General features: G+C 34.7%; 1 protein-coding gene across 1 annotated transcript in view; it reads left to right on the top strand.

Annotated features, from left to right (window-relative positions):
• The window catches only part of CEP192 (centrosomal protein 192), a 162,506-nt gene that overhangs the window by 84,774 nt on the left and 61,123 nt on the right, over positions 1–16,609 (top strand). Inside the window, exons 25-27 of the mRNA XM_039846883.1 lie at positions 10,472–11,282; positions 11,372–11,498; positions 16,217–16,388. Of these exons, the coding sequence (XP_039702817.1) occupies positions 10,472–11,282; positions 11,372–11,498; positions 16,217–16,388 (1,110 nt within the window). The remainder of the gene's footprint in view (positions 1–10,471; positions 11,283–11,371; positions 11,499–16,216; positions 16,389–16,609) is intronic.

The raw sequence follows: 16,609 nt of genomic DNA on the forward strand, positions 1-16,609 counted from the left end.
AAACAGAAAATGCACTTTTTAATATATTCAGCAACTGTGCTAAATTGAATATTAACTCTAATATCTAAATTCTTGGATTTTTCTCTATGTACAGTTATATCATCTGAGAATAACAGTTTTATTCCTTTCTTCTATACTTTTATTTCCTTGTTTGGTCTTACTTGATTCTACCTTGGAATAATGTTAAATAAAAGTGATGATGCCAGGTTTTCCTGATGCAGTGGGAAAGCTCTTCAGTATTTTATCTTTAAATTTCAGGTATGCTGTAGGTTATTCTTTAGCATTGAATTAAGAAAATTCCCATCTAACATTTTTTGTCTAGAAAATTTTTAAATTATTTTATATTTTATTTGTTTCAAGTATATAGTACATTGGTGCAACATTTATATAGTTTATAAAACGATCCCACTAATTGCTTTCTCTCCCCTGGCCCTCCACCTAGCCAATACATTAATGCTAACTGCATTCCCTATGCCGTGCTCCCCATCCCCATGACCATCTATCAACCACTGATTTGTACTACTTTAACCCTTCACCCAATTCAGTCCCTCAACCCGCCTTGCCTCTTTGTTATTTTGTTGTCATGTTGTATGGGTCTGTCTGCAGCTTGTCCTCTATCTTTGAGAGTCTGTTTTTGATTAATTTGTTCTTTTTGTTCCCTAGATTCCGCATATAAGTGAAAGTATGTGATATTTCTCTTTGTCTGACTTATTTTACTCAGCATAATAAACTCTAGGTCCATCCATGTTGTTGTAAATGGTAGGATTTCATTTTTTTTAATGGCTGAGTAATATTCCATTATATATATGAACCATAACTTCTTTATCCAATCATCTGTTGATGGGCATTTAGGTTGCTTCCATATCTTGGCTATTGTAAGTTGTGCTGCCATGAACATAGGAGTGCATAGATCTTTACAAACTATTGTTTTGTTTTTCTTTGGGTAAATACCCAGAAGTGCAATTGCTGGGTCAAAAGGTATATCCATTTTTAATTTTTTGAGAAACTTCCAGAGTGTTTTCCATACTGGATGTACCAGTTTGCAATCCCACCAAGAGTGTTTGAGAGTTCCCTTTTCTCCACTTCCTCACCAACACTTGTTCTTTGATTTATTGATGATAGCCATTCTGACAGGTGTGAGGTGATATCTCATTGTGGTTTTAATTTTAATTTCTCTGATGATTAGTGACTTTGAGCATCTTTTCATATGTCTGTTGGCCATCTGCATTTCCTCTTTGGAGAAGTATCTGTTCAGGTCTTCTGCCCATTTTTTAATTAGATTGTTTGTTATTTTGTTGTCAAGTTGTATGGGTTATTTATATATTTTGGATATTAATCTCTTATCAGATGTATCATTAGGGAATATCTTCTCCCATTCAGTTGGTTGTCTTTTTGTTGAAAACTTTTTAGTTTGATGTAGTCCCATTTTTTAATTTTTTTCTTTTATTTCCCTTGCCCAAGGAGATATAGCTGAAAAGAAATTACTGTTAGCAGTACCAGAGAGTTTACATGTTTTCTTCTAGAAGTTTTATGGTTTTGGGTCTTACATTTAAGTATTTAAATCTATTTTGAGTCTCTTCTCGTATACAGTGTAAGGTGTTCCAGTTTCTTTTTTTGCATGTTTCTGTCCAACTTTCCCAACACCTTTTATTGAAGAGGCTGTTCTTTACCCCATTGTATATTCTTACCTCCTTTGTCGTATATTAAGTTAGCGTATAGGTGTGGATTTATTTCTGGGCTCTCTATTCTGTTACATTGATCAATGTATCTGTTTTTATGCCAGTACCAGGCTGTTTGATTACTGTAGCCTTGTAGTATAGTCTGATATCAGGTAGTGCGATACCTCCAACTTTGTTCTTCTTTCTCAAGATTATCATGGCTATTCAGGGTTTTTTATGGTTCCATATAAATTCAGATTTAGCTCTCTGAAAAATGCCTCTGAAACATTGGTATTTTGATAGGGATTGCATCGAATCTATAGATTGCTTTGGGTAGTATGGCCATTTTAATGATGTTGATTTTTCCTACTTCTGAGCACAGTATATACTTGCATTTATTTGTATCTTCTTCAGTTTCTTTTTTCAATGACTTATAATTTTCTGAGAACAGATCTTTTACCTCCTGGTTAATTAGATTTCTAGGTATTTTATTGTTTTCAATGAAATTATAAATGGGATTGTTTCTTAATTTCTCTTCCCAACAGTTCATCTTTGGTGTATAGAAATGCCACTGACTTCTGAATATTTATTTTCTATCCTGCTACTTTTCTAAATTCATTGATCAGTTCTAACAGTTTTTTGGTTGAATCTTTTGGGTTCTCTATGTATAGTATATGTCATCAACAAATAACAAGAGTTTTACTTCTTCCTTTCCAGTTCACATACCATTTATTTCTCTTTCTTATTGCTGTGGCTAAGACTTCCAATACAGTGTTGAAGTGGAGTGGTGAAAGTGGGGAAAGGTGTCTTATTTCTGATCTTAAGGAAATCGGTTTTAGCCTTTCCCCATTGAATATGATGTTAGCTGTAGGTTTGTCATATATGGCCTTTATTATGTTGAGGTATGTTCCCTCTGTTCCCACTTTGCTGATAGTTTTTATAATGAATGGATGCTAGATTTTGTCGAACACTTTTTCTGCATCTGTTGATATGATCATATGTTTTTTATCTTTTGATTTGTTAATGTGGTGTATCATATTAATTGATTTGCGGATATTGTACCAGCCTTACAACCTAGGAATAAATCCAACTTGATCATGGTGTATGATATTTTTAAGGCATTGCTGAATTTGGTTTGCTAATATTTTGTTGAGGATTTTTGCATCAATGTTCATAAGATGTATCGGCCTATAGTTTTCTTTTTTTGTAATGCCTTTGTCTGGTTTTGGAGTCAAGGTAATCGTAGCCTCATAAAAGGAGTTAGGGAGCCTTCTCCTTCACGAATTTTTTGGAATAGTTTGAAAAGAACAGGTGTTAATTCTTCTTTGAATGTTTGGTAAAATTCACTTATGAAGCCATCTGGTCCAGGACTTTTGTTTTGGGGAGGTTTTTGATTACTTATTTTATTTCATTGGTGGTGGTCAGTTCAGATTTTCTGTTTTTTCTTGACACAGTCTTGGGAGATTGTATGTTTCTAGTAATGTATCCATTTCTTCCAGATTGTCTAATTTGTTGGCGTATAATTGCTCATAGTATTTTCTTAGGATCTTTTCTATTTCTGTGGTGTCCGTAATTATTTCTTCTCTTCATTTCTGATTTTATTTGAGTCCTTTCTCTTTTTTCCTTGATGAGTCTGGTTAAGGGTCTGTCAGTTTTGTTTATCCTTTCAAAGAACAAGCCCTTCATTTCATTAATCTTTTGTATTGTTTTTCTAGACTCTATTTTGTTTATTTCCACGCTGATCTGTATTATTTCCTTCCTTCTACTCACTTTGGGCTTTGTTTGCTGTTCTTGTTCTAGTTCTTTTAAGTGTAAGGTTATAGTGTTTATTTGAACTTTTTCTCGTTTCTTGAGGTTGGCCTGTAATGCTGTGAATTTCGCTCTTAGGACTGCTTTTGCTGTGTCCCATAGATTGTGAGTCGTTGTGTTTTCATTTTCATTTGTCTCTAAGTAATCTTTTGATTTCTTCCTTGATCTCATTGATAACCCATTTATTGTTTGGTAGCATATTATTTAGCCTCCATGTGTTTGTGTATTTTCCAATTTTTTTTTTTTTTTTTTGGTAATTGATTTCTAGTTTTATACCATTGTGATTGGAGAGGACGGTTGATATGATTTCAGTCTTCTTAAATTTATTGAGACTTGTTTTGTGTCCTAAGGTGGTCTATTATGGAAAATGTTCCATGTGCACTTGAGAAGAGTGTGTATTTTGCTGCTTTGAGGTGAAATGCTCTGAAAATATTAAATCCATCTGGTCTAGTGTGTCTTTTAGGCCTATTGTTTTCTTGCTGATTATTTGCCTGGAAGATCTGTCTATTGGTGTCAATGGAGTGTTAAAGTGTAGTTTGTTTTCAGAGATTGAATCTTGTCAAATGCTCTTTTGCATCTATGAAGACAAACATGAGCTTTCTTTGTATTAATATATAATTATATTAACATATAATTATATAAATGTATGTATAATTATATATATGTGTGTGTATATATATACATATATATACATGTGCGCCTTACTGTTGAATTGTACACCTGAAACTTACTGGATTTCGTTAACTGATGTCACTATAATAAAAATAAATTATAAATAGATTGATTGATTGATAAATAAATAAATAGTTTTTGAATGTTAAACTGTTCTGTACTTGGACTAAACCTCACTTGTGTATTATGTGTTATCCTCTTTATAGATCATTAGATTCAGTTTACTAATTGTTTAGAATTTTTCTTCTTTGTTTATGAGTGAAATGAATGCTCTTTCTTATAATCTTGGTTTTGGTATGAAGATTTTACTGGTCTGATTTTTTTCCATTTTCTGGAAGAGTTTGTAAGATGGTACAATTTTTCTTTAGATTTTGGTAGAAAACTGGTGAAAACTTCTATGTCTGAAATTAAAAGTATTAAAAACTAATACTTTATAATAGATTCAATTTCTTATTAGATATAAGGCTATTCTGATGTTTCAATATTTTTTTGTAGTTTAGTAAGTTGTTTTCTGGGAGTTGTAATCTTTTATCTGAACCTGAAAATATATCACTATAACATTGACCATAATATCCTCTTATAATGTTATTTAATATGTTAGGTTCTTAAGAAATGTCCTACTTGTTATTTTTAATATTAGCTATTTTGCTTCTCTCTTTTCCTTGGTCAGTCTTGCCAAGTATTTTTCAATTTTATTTTTAAAATTTTACATTCTCTTTTCTAGTTAATATTTTTTGGTCTTTATTTCTGTCCTAGATTCTGTGGACTTAATTTGGTTTTCTAAGTTCTTGAGATTACTGCTTAGCTTGTTTATTTTTTTGCTTTTTTGCTTTTTTTATATATGCATCTGAAGGTATGTTTCCCTGAAAGCAGGGATATTTTTGCATCTCCTTTTTTCATCCCATATGTTTTTATATATTTTTATTATTTCATTCAATGTATTTTCTAATTTCTCTGATCCATCTGTTTTTTAAAGTTTATTGCTTAGTTTCCAAACATTTAGAGATTTTAAAATACTGATTGTAAGCCAGTTGTACTATAGTCAAAGAGTTTTTGGTTTTAGTCCTTTGAAATGTGTTGAGACATGATATATATTTCAACATTTGTTTAGTTTTTGAAAATGTTCTCTATGCACTTGAAAGAAATGCCATTGGCGCAATTGTTGGTTGCCCTCTTCTGTATATTTCATTTAGGTAAAATTTGTTAAATCATGATCAAACTGTGTTCTTAGAATTATTCTTTCAGTTAATTATTCTTTCAGCTTGTTCTTTCAGTGACTTAGGTGGGTTTGTTTATTATTTATCATGAGTCTGTCAGTATTTCTTTTAAGATTTTCAAGGCTAAACAAAACTCATAGATACAGAGGACAAATTGGGGGTTGCCAGAGGGGGAGGGATTTTTGGGGTGAATGAAATGGGTGAAGGGAGTTAAGAGGTACAAATTTTCAGTTACAAAATAAATAAGACATAAGGGTGTAATTACAAATAAAAATAAGTACTAGTTGTAATGTGCAACATGATGAGAATAGTTAATAATGCTGTATGATATGCAGTCATGCATCGCATAAAGGCGTTTTGGTCAGCCAAGGACTGCCTACGTTGGAGGTCCCATAAGATTATAATGAAGCTAAAAAATTCCTGTCACCTAGTGAAATCATAGCTGTCATAACATCGTAGCACAACACATTACTCACATGTTTATGGTGATGCTTGTGTAAACAAATGTATTGTTTAATGCCAGTTGTATAAAAGTATAGCAGATACAATTATGTGTAGTACATACTAATTGAGAATGGTCAACAACTGTTACTGGTTTTTGTATTTACTATTTATTATTATTTTAGAGTGTAGTCTTTTTATATATATAAAAAAAACAACGTGTCGTGTTAAGCCAGCAGAAGCCTCATGCATCTCATGTTTACCCATCATTTTCTTTTGTGCTTGATTTAATCTTATGTCGTAGCTCTTAAGTATAAAAAAATCCACTGCTAATGTTGCTAATAAGAAGCCATATCAGGTGATTGACCTAGAAACAAAATTAAAAGTTACTGAGGACTACGAAGGTAGAAAATCAGTAATGGTTATTGCTCACCAGTCAGGCATGTTCCATTCCACCATAGCTACGATCTTGAAGAATAAGAACAAAGTGATGGAAGCTGCTAAAGGATCTGCTTCACTTAAGGCAATAAAACCAACAAAAATTTAAGAAGTGCATATATCAGACTTGGTGAAACTTCTCACTACCTGGATTAAAGACCAGATACAGAAGCGTATCCCTCTCTGTACCATGACGATCACAGCAAAAATGAAAAATTTGTTTGCAATGTTGAAGAAAAAGCTGGACTCAACTACAATGTTGAAATTACTGCTAGCTCCAGATGGTTTAACAATTCAAAAATCATTCATTACATAATCTGAAAGTGAGTGGTAAGTCTGCCAGTGCTGATGAGAAGGCAGCTGAAGAAATTTTTGAAACTCTAGATAAGCAGATTGTGGAGGAAAATTACTTACCAGAGCAAATATTCAGTATGGGTGGAACTTTCCTGTTCTGGAAACAGATGCCTGAAAAGACTTGATCCATAAGGAGGCCAAGACAGTTCCAGTTTTCAGGGCTTTTAAGGACAGGATAACAGTCTTGTTTCGGATCAGTGTTGCAGGCTACAAATTGAAACTGTGATCTGGCACAGTGAGAACCCCAGGGCCTTCAAGCATGTCAGTAAGCACACACTGCCAGAGTACTGCAGAATCAATAAGAAGTCATGGATGACTCATCTCCTCTCCCAAGATCCCTTCCTGAATTGCTGTGCCAGCGGAATGGAGAAGAACTGTTTGGAGAATGACATACCTTTCAAGATTTTGCTTATCATTGACAGTTCTCCCAGACATCTTCCTCTTATTGATGTTCTTCATCCCAATATCCAGGACACCACCTCTAAGATCCAACCAATGGGTTGAAGAGTTACAGCAGCTTTTAAGTCCTACTACCTGAAGTGGACCCTTTTCTAGGCTATTGCTGCAACTGAGGAAGACACTGATGCAATTCTAGAAGGATTGCAACACCTGGGACTGCATCAAGAATCTTGCTTGGGCTTGATGTGATGTCACTAAGAAGTGTATGAATGGCATTTGAAAGAAGACACAAGGTTCATTCATGGATTTTCCAAAGATTAGGAGGTTGCAAAAATCAGCGAGGCTGTGGTTGAGATGGCAAACAACTTTAACCTGGGTGTGAATGGGAATGACATTGAGGAACTCCTAGACATGGTTCCTGAGGAACTGACTAATGAGGAGTTGTTCCAGGTAGAACAGGAGTGCATAGCTGAAGAAGAGGCAAGAGAAAAGGAAACTGCTGGAGAAGAAAAAGAACGCTCAAGAAAATTAACAGGAAAGGGTTTAGCAGAAGTTTTTGCAGACTTCAACAAGCTCCTGAACCCTTTTCCTGTTTGCCCTGAGATAACTTGTGGATTACAGCCCTAACCTTACCTTCAAAATTTGCCATGAAATATCTCGCTTTTGTTATTTTCGCATTGCTCTAGTATATTGATGGTCTTTGGAAACATTATATCATTCTATTTATAGCATTCTATTTTTAGTAGTTCACTCGCTGGAAATGTTGTAGCCTAGAAAACATAGCTATATTCCTACATGAGCTGCACATTCTTTTCTAAATGAGAAAAGGGTTAAAGATGTTGAAAACATGGACCCCAAAACAAAAAGATTTTCATTCATGGAGAGGAATGTTCATGGTGCTTTATCTGCTTACAAGCAAATCTGTGATGGAAAGAAAAACAAAGCAACCGTTACCATAGGTATATTTTTAAAAAGAGTGATACCTCCTCAAGAAGAGCCTCAGGCAGGTCCTTCAGGAGGTATTCCAGAAGAAGGCATTGTTAACATAGATGGCAGCTCTATGGGTGTTACTGCTCCTGAGCACCTTCCATGGGACAAATATGGAGGTGGAAGACAGTGATATTGATGATCTTGAATCCTAACCCTGTGTAGGCCTAAGCTAACATGTGTTTATCTGTTGTTAGTTTTTAACAGAAAAGTTTAGAAATAAAAAAAAATTTAATTTAAAAATAGAAAACTTATGGAATAAGGATATAAAGAAAATATTTTGTACAGCCGCACAATGTGTGTTTTAAGCTAAGTGTTACTACAAAAGAGTTGAAAGTTTAAAAGTTTAAAAAATTAAGTTTATAAAGTGAAAATGTTACAGTAAACTTTTATTATTATTAAAGAAAAACAATTTTTTATGAATTTGGTGTAGCATAAGTATATGTTGTTTATAAAGTTTATAGTAGTGTGCAGTAAGACCCTAGGTCTTAACACAAAGCAACTTGTCCTGCAGGCGCCATTCGTGGTAAATGCCCTACACATGTGTACCATTTTTTTTATCCTTTATACTATATTTCTACTGTACTTTTTCTATGTTTAGATATATAAATGCTTAGCATTGTGTTTTAGTTGCCTACTGTATTCAGTACAGTAACATGCTGTACAGGTCTGTAGCCTAGGAACAATAGGCTATACATCTAGGTTTGTTAAGTACTCTCTGATGTTCACACATGACAAAATTACCTAATGATGTATTTCTCAGAATGTAGACCCTTTGTTAAGTAACACATGACTGTCTAGGAAAGTTGTTAAGAGAGTAGAACCTGAGAGTTTTTATAACAAGGAGGAAGTTTTTCTTTTCCTTTTATTGTATCTATTTGAGATGATGGATGTTAACTGAACCTATTATAATCATTTCACAATATATGTAAACCAAACCACCATGCTGTACACCTTAAACTTATACAGTAATGTATTTCTTAATAAAATTGAGAAAAATTTTGAGGCTATATTTTTAGATACATACAAATTAGGACCGTTCTCTTTTTCTGGAGAATGGAACCTTTTATCATTGTGCGTGATTCCCTTTGTCTCTATGCCTATTCCTTAAGTCTAGTTTGATAGTAACATAGTTAACAACAGCTATCTTTAGTTAGTGTTTGCATGTTATACCTTTTTTTATTATATTACTTTCAACCTTTCTGTATCATCTTAGATGTTTCTTTTATAAGAACAAAGAGTTGGATTTTATTTTTCAACCAGTTCCACAGTCTTTCTTTTTACTTATATTTAATGGAATTCTCAATATATGGGGGTTTGAATCTGCTCTCTTTTTTCACTTTCTCTGTTTCATCTAGACTTTTTTTTTTTTTTTTTTTTACAATTTTTTTGGATTAAGTACTTTATATTATTCCAATTTCCCCACTCTACTAATTTGGTAATTATATGTTTTCCTGTTATTTTAGACTGGTTATACTCCAGAAATTACAACATGTCTCCTTTGCTTAATAATGTTTAATAAAAAAATTTTTACGGGAGGGGGGTGTTTTTTTATTTTTTTACCTCTTGACATTACAGGAAGGGAGCAAAGAACTCTAGCAATCTCACATCACTTTAATCCAGTTTCTGGGATCGAAGTAATTGGAGCTGTACCTCAGTCCTTATGAGAGACAGTCTAATTTTGGTTAATCTTTACTCGTAGGGTATAGCCCTTTATAGTCTCATTCTAATGCATGATTTTTACCAGGGCCACCCCCTGCCATCAGTGGTAGACTCCGAACTGAGGTTTTTATACTCTTATACCTGTAAGAACAATTTTGATTAGCTTCTCGAAGTTTTTTTTTATCAGCTGCCTCTTCTTGAAGCCTCAGATCCCCATTAATGAGCTCACCTCTCTGGGATTCTTCTCTTGAGTTTTGGCCCCAACTTTTACTCTTTTTCTTTTAGCTCCCTAGTACCTTCTAAGGAATGTCTATGGATATGCTGTCCAGTTCTAATTGCTTTCAGCAAGAGTTGGCTTGCGTTACTTAGTCTGCTATTACTGGAGGCAGAAGTCTTAACTTGATTTTTGAATATTAAATAGATCTGTCTTTCTTTGTTTCATTTCAATTTTTTACCCATGATTCCTATTTACGTCTTGCTTATAAATCTAACAAGTGAATGAAATTACCAAGAACTTTACTTGGCAATCACAGTTGGGCAGTGGCTTCTCAATCTCAGTTTAATATTTTGGTTTTACATTATTCTCTGATTCAGTTTTACCATCTCTTGAAACTCCTGAAGAATTTTTTTAACAGTTGATAATCTGATTATGTAAGTAACCCAGTACTCTACAATTAAAGCTTATAACAACTGCCTTATTTCATTAGGATATTTGTTATACCGTTAGTTTCTTGCTGCTGTTAAATCTTATGTAGCACTTATAAAGATTAAACTAATATATACCTACCATGGACCTGAAGTAAATTTATCTGATGTAAATTTTCTTATTTCTAGGACACTTTCTTCATGAACAGCAAACCCCAAAGATGCAAAGGCAAGCTACTTGATGGTGGTGATTCTGTACTTAGGATAAGCACCATTGCTTCAGCTATTGAAAATGCATCAGTTAGTACTGATCCTTCCCAATTTGCTGCCATGATCAAGGCACTTTCAAATAATATTCAGGAAGATGATAAACAAAAGGACTGTTCCATTGTGTCTCATTTCTTACCTAATGATTTAGAAAAAAGTAATGGATCTAGCACATTTGATATGGAGAAATATCTTAAAAAAACCGAAGTTAGTAGATGTGAAGGTGGACTGCAAACCTTTTCAAGAGCTGATGGGTCTATTTGGGATTTGTATTTGCCAAAAGAACGGACTACAGAAGACATCCATACAGTAGACTTAGGCGCTACTACTAGATGTGTAAGGGAATCAGAAGAAAATACGGCAGCTATTTGCTATGGTGAAAATGGAGAGAGTGAAAGCCAGGAATCATTAAGATCAATAAACACTTCAAATTCAGTTCTTACAAATATAAGAGAGAATGAGAGTGCAGTAGTTGATATGAAGACATATTCCATTGACGACAAATTTCCAGATATTGGTAACAGTGAAAAAGCTACCTCAATGTCCATTCCAACGTCTAATAGTTATTCATTAGTAAGGACCCCCAGAATAGCATCCCTTTGGCTGTCAAAAGAGTGTGAAGAAATGCAAAGTAATAGAGAAAATCAGAGGGAAAATGAATATGTTAGTGAAACTAGCAGTGAAAAGCATGTGACTTTTGGAAAACATTCTTTAATCTCACCTAAAAATGTTGGTAAGTGGTAGAGTAATTGATAACATTCACAACATTTTGCAGACTTTTTTTTTTCCTGTTCTCATTAGAAAATAATACCTTTCTGATAGATTTGAAAAATCCTTCTCCTGAGCATGGTGCATGTGGTTCAGAAGATGGCCAAGATAGCTTCAGACCTTCCACTTCTCCACTGAGTCATTCTTCTCCTAGTGAAATTTCTGGAACAAGTTTATCTGGGTAGGTACTTTTTTTTTTTTTTTTTAAACAAATGCATGCTCAGTATAGGAAAGATGGTAAAAATTATTATCTATAGGTTCCTCTTTTGTGAATTTCATTCAAGGCGTTTTTTTTCTGTGCAAATTTTTATACTTTTTTTTTTCACTTATAATGATTCTCTGTTTAAAAAAATTAATCATGTTGAAAAATGGTATAGATGTTAGAGGCTCTGTTCATCCCAGAGCAACCAAATCAAAGTTACGACAGAAACAGAGCAAACAGCAAGGAAAAATCATCTGGGATCTAGTTGAACAAGCCATTCAACTAGGGAGAAATCCAAGAAATCACCTTGCAACGGCAGAAGATAGGATGAGGTGAGGATGCGAGGCTGCCCAGTCCCGAAGGGCTGAGTGGGACAGAGGCTGTGGCAGCGGCAGATACCTCTTAAAGGGCTGTGTCTGTGAGTAGACTTTCACAGTGATGGACTTGCTTGCTCTGAGCACCAATGCTGGTTTGGGTGCGCAGGGGGCACCAGGGACTTACAGGGGACGCTGAGTTGTTGGAATGAGGACTGAGGTGAAACTCGCTCTATACAGATGTGCCGGTGGTATCCATTGTTCTTCTGTTGAGTCCTCCCCCATACCAGTGCGTGAACTCACCACCCACAGGGGAGACATAATCAAACTGAATAACAGGTTGCTCCGTCCAGAGGATTCCCCAAAACTTCACCTCTCCCAACTCGTGGTCCCACCCAAGCCACATCCAGGTATATCCTCAGTGAGTCAGGTGCTCCTTGCTGAGCAGCACCTAGACTCACACTGGAGGCAGCTGGCCTTGGTTTCTGGTGTGGCCTTTTGAGACAACTATAAGCACATCTGTGGATTGCTTGCTGAATCTTAAAAGGTGGCCCCTGAGGGGCAGAGGCTTGGGCTAAATTTGAACCCCTGCAGCTGAACCCCTCTCAGGACTATGTCACTGGACACCTACTTCACAAATCCACACTAATAAGACCGGGAGACTTAGGAGCTTTGCTCAGTACATAGAAACATGGAAACAGACACGAAAGTCAGCCATAATGGGAAGATGAAGAAGCAGAAACCATATGAGAGAATAGAACAGAGATCCAGAAATAATGGAGTCAAGTAATCTAACAGATGCAGAATGCAAAACACTGAGTATAAAGATGCTCAATGAACTTATGGGAAGTGTAGATGAATTCAGTGCGAACTTCAGAGAGATAAAAATAAAAAATGGAAATGGAAATTAGAAAAGAGAACCAGTCTGAAATGAAGGAACGCATTATCTGAGATGAGAACTATATTAAATGGAATAAACAAAGTGAATAAAGAAGAGTTTTAAATGAGCTATATAGAGGATGGGAAAGCCAAGGACAATCAGAATGGCAAGAAAAAAGCCAAGACTATAATAATATAAGGAGTCTATGGGACACAGTTAAAGGTAAAAATATCCATATCGTAGCGGTACCTGAAGGAAAACAAGATGTTGAAGAGCTATTTGAAGAGATAATGATGACTTGGTGAAGGAAATAGACATACAACCCCAGGAAGCTCAAGTCCCAAAAACCAGGAACCCAAAGAGTCCCACACCAAGACACGTCATAATTAAAATGCCAAAGGTTAAATAGAAAGAGAATCTTAAAAGCAGCAATAGAAAAGCAGTTTCCTGTAAGGGAACACCCAGAAGACTGGCAGCTGGTTTCTCAAAAGAAACTATGCAGGACAGAAGGGCTTGGCGAAAAATATTCAATGTGATGAAAACCCAGGATCTATAACCAAGAATCCTTTATCCAGCCAGCAAAGCTATCATTTAGAGTTGAAGGACAGATAAAGAGCTTCCCAGACAAAAATAAGCTAACGGAATTTATCATCGAGCCAGCATTGCAGGCAATGTTAGAGGGACTTCTTTAAGAAGAAAAAACATACATCAAAAACAGGGATGAAGAATGGTAACAACTACCTCAAATGGAAAAGAATTAAGTGCTCCAACCAAAAGATAGAGTGGCCGAATGGATAAGAAAACAAGACCCCTACATATGCTGCCTGCAAGAGACTCAATTCAGATTAAAAGGCACACAGACTAAAACGGAGATGGAAAAAGATACTGCCTTGATGGACCTAGAGGGTATTGCGCTGAATGAAATGGGTTGGATAGAGAAAGACAAATATCACATGATTGCACGTACTTGTGGAATCTAAAGAACAAAATAAACAACAACAAAAGTGGAAATAAACTCATAGATAGATTATTTAGAGGGATACTAGATGGGAGGGGTTTGGGAGGAGACAAATAAAAGGCAAAGAGATTAAGAGGTAGAAATGGATAGTTGCAGAATAAACATGGAGATGTAGAGTGTAGCATGGGGAAGATAGTTAATAATGTAATAAATATGTAACAGGGAAGAGGGGTACTAAATTTAGTGGGGTGATCACTTTGCAAGTTATGTGGATCTCTGCTATGCTATACAACTGAAACTGGTATATTATTGTATGTCAACTATAATTGCAAGAAAAATCATTGAATTGTACAATGTAAATGCAAGCAACTAATTATTATATTTCAATAAAGACAAAAATTAATAATGTTATAGACTGCATAATGAATCTTTCATGATTTATTTTATTTTAAATTTTTTCCCCCTTTTTAATTCCTCCCCATACCTCCACCCCTGACCCATGGATGTTGCTGTTATTACTTTCTTAGGTATTCTTCTAGAATTTCTTTATGCATATATAGGCAAATATAAATATGTTCTTATTGTCATCCCTTTTAATGCTCAATATAGGGATTTTTACACACTTAAGTTTTGCTATACAAGGTATTACAGTCTCATTTGTATTATAGTCACTTTGGACGTGTGAAAATATATAGGATAAATTTCTGGAAGTGTGATCGTTGGGTCAAAGAGTATATGCATTGATGTTCATATTTAAATTAGTAGAATTCTTCCATAGAGGTGTTAATTTAATTTTCCACTAACAGTTTAGGAGAGGATCGATTTTCCCACAGCCTCACCAACATCAAATATTTTGATTGTTGATAAGTGAAAAATAGTATTTCATTATAGTTTTAATTCATATTTTTTATGAGCATCTTTTCCTTCTCTATGAGATATCTAGTCATCTTTGTTGCTTGTTTTTTTCATGGACTGTTAGTCTTTTTTTGTCTCCATTTCTAAGAGCCTTTGATGTATTGGGAAGAACAAGTAGTCCTTTATTTGTGATACGAGTTATGGTTCCTAGTTTTTAGAAATTTTATTTTACCTACTTTTTTTTGCCTATAGGAAGTTTATTTTATTAATTTATCAAGTTTTTTTTATGCCTTATAAAAGCTCTTTTATATGTTTCTATATTGAGAGATTTTAATAAACAGAAATTTTACCCAGCAGTGAAATGGTTAAAAATGTTCAATATTTTGGAACAAATTGAAATTACATTTGATTTCAAAGTTACCTATTAACTATTTCTCAAGCTGCCATTGAAGTTTTGCATGTTCACCTGAAATGGTGTGGATGAACTAGAGCTAAATATCTATTGAGAGCTTCAAGAACCCGTGTAAGTGCATGTCATACAGTGGCTGAAGTAGGCCTGAAGCAGTTTGGTTGGTATTTTGTCTCCATTTGTTAGAGATTCACTAGTATTTTGTCAGTACTGTCTTGATTTGGTGCTTTTTAAAAACCCAAATTTAAAATAGGGTTTTCTTTTGTGTTCACTGCCCAGGTGAGGATTTTGAATTTTATGCAAAAACAACAGGGTAAAATTCAGTCAAATTAAGGGCTGAATTGAAACTAAATGTCAGTGTTCAGCGACTATTTCCAGAGATGGCTGCTGGGACAGTATTTCTTACCTAGTGTGACTTTGCCACTTCTCAAGAGTTGCACCCTGTTTCCCTTCTCTTTGAATTGGTCTGGGCAGGCCCTACAATGGGTATCGACTAACATGATATGGTGTGTGTAGTAAGTAGATGTGAGCTCTTACTATTTATTGCTTTCTAATTTTTTTTTCTTAATATATTATGAACATCTTTCTGAGTCAAAGGTAGTATTCAGCAGCATGACTTAAAATGGCTTCATACTGTTTTATTGTGTTTGTGCTGTAATTTCCATAGCCTAGTTCTTCCTAATATAACATTTAAGATTCCCTACATTATCATCACTGGTATTCTATGATGACAAATTCTTTTAGCAAAATTTTTATATTTAGTGTTAATTTTTTTCTTAGGATAAATTTGTAGGTACAGAATATCTGAATCAAGGGGATTTTGATACGCATTGCTTAGTTGCCCAGCCAAAAGTTGTACCACTTTATATCAGCAGTATATGACTGTTTTCATTTTTTGCACTTATCTACATGATTCTTTTTTTCATCTTTACCCTTTGAGGACAGAAACTTTTTAATGCTCTGCTCATTGCTCTATATCAGGTATTTAGGAAATTTTTATTATATGAATAGCTACTAACATTGTATGTGGAATTTATTAATGAAAATCCCACTTTTTTCTTTTACAGTAGATTACCAGATACTTTATTCAGTAGGAATATAATTTACAATTTTAGACAATTAAGTGTAAAAAATTAATTCATGGTTATTACATATGGCAGCTAGAGCAGAGACTTTAAATTAACAAGATTGTAGGCAAAACAGGTTTGGTTTTTGCTAGTGTAGAAAATGTTAAGTAACAGACTAGACAACTCTATTCACAAGGTGTTCTCTCTCTTTCAGGTGTGCTTTAGAGACTTTTGGCTCAGCAGCTCATCATCAGAAGTCCCCCAGTGAGAGTGGGTTGTCTCAATTAATGTGTCCACAAGCTGGTTTGAGCAGGCTGACTTACGTGTCTGAACAAGGGAGCACCTGTCCCACCACAGCCTTAGATTATGGCCCTGAGGACCACAAGGTGAGTAGCACTTTTATTGTTTCTTTACTAAGGCTTTGAGTTCTAAAGTATTATTGAAGTAGGACTCAGACTGAGGTTCCAGCCTATATACTTTCTGTTGTCATTTTACCTTTAAAATAAGTATGTGTGTGTTGTGCGTGTATCAAATAGCTGCTCATGCTGGATAGGCACTAGAGGTACAAATATTTTCGTGTGTGCCCTCAAAGCTCTCAGTCTGATTG

The sequence above is a fragment of the Pteropus medius genome, unplaced genomic scaffold, assembly GCF_902729225.1.
Source record: "Pteropus medius unplaced genomic scaffold, Ma_sr-lr_union100, whole genome shotgun sequence".
In the NCBI taxonomy this organism is placed as follows: Eukaryota; Metazoa; Chordata; class Mammalia; order Chiroptera; family Pteropodidae; genus Pteropus; species Pteropus medius.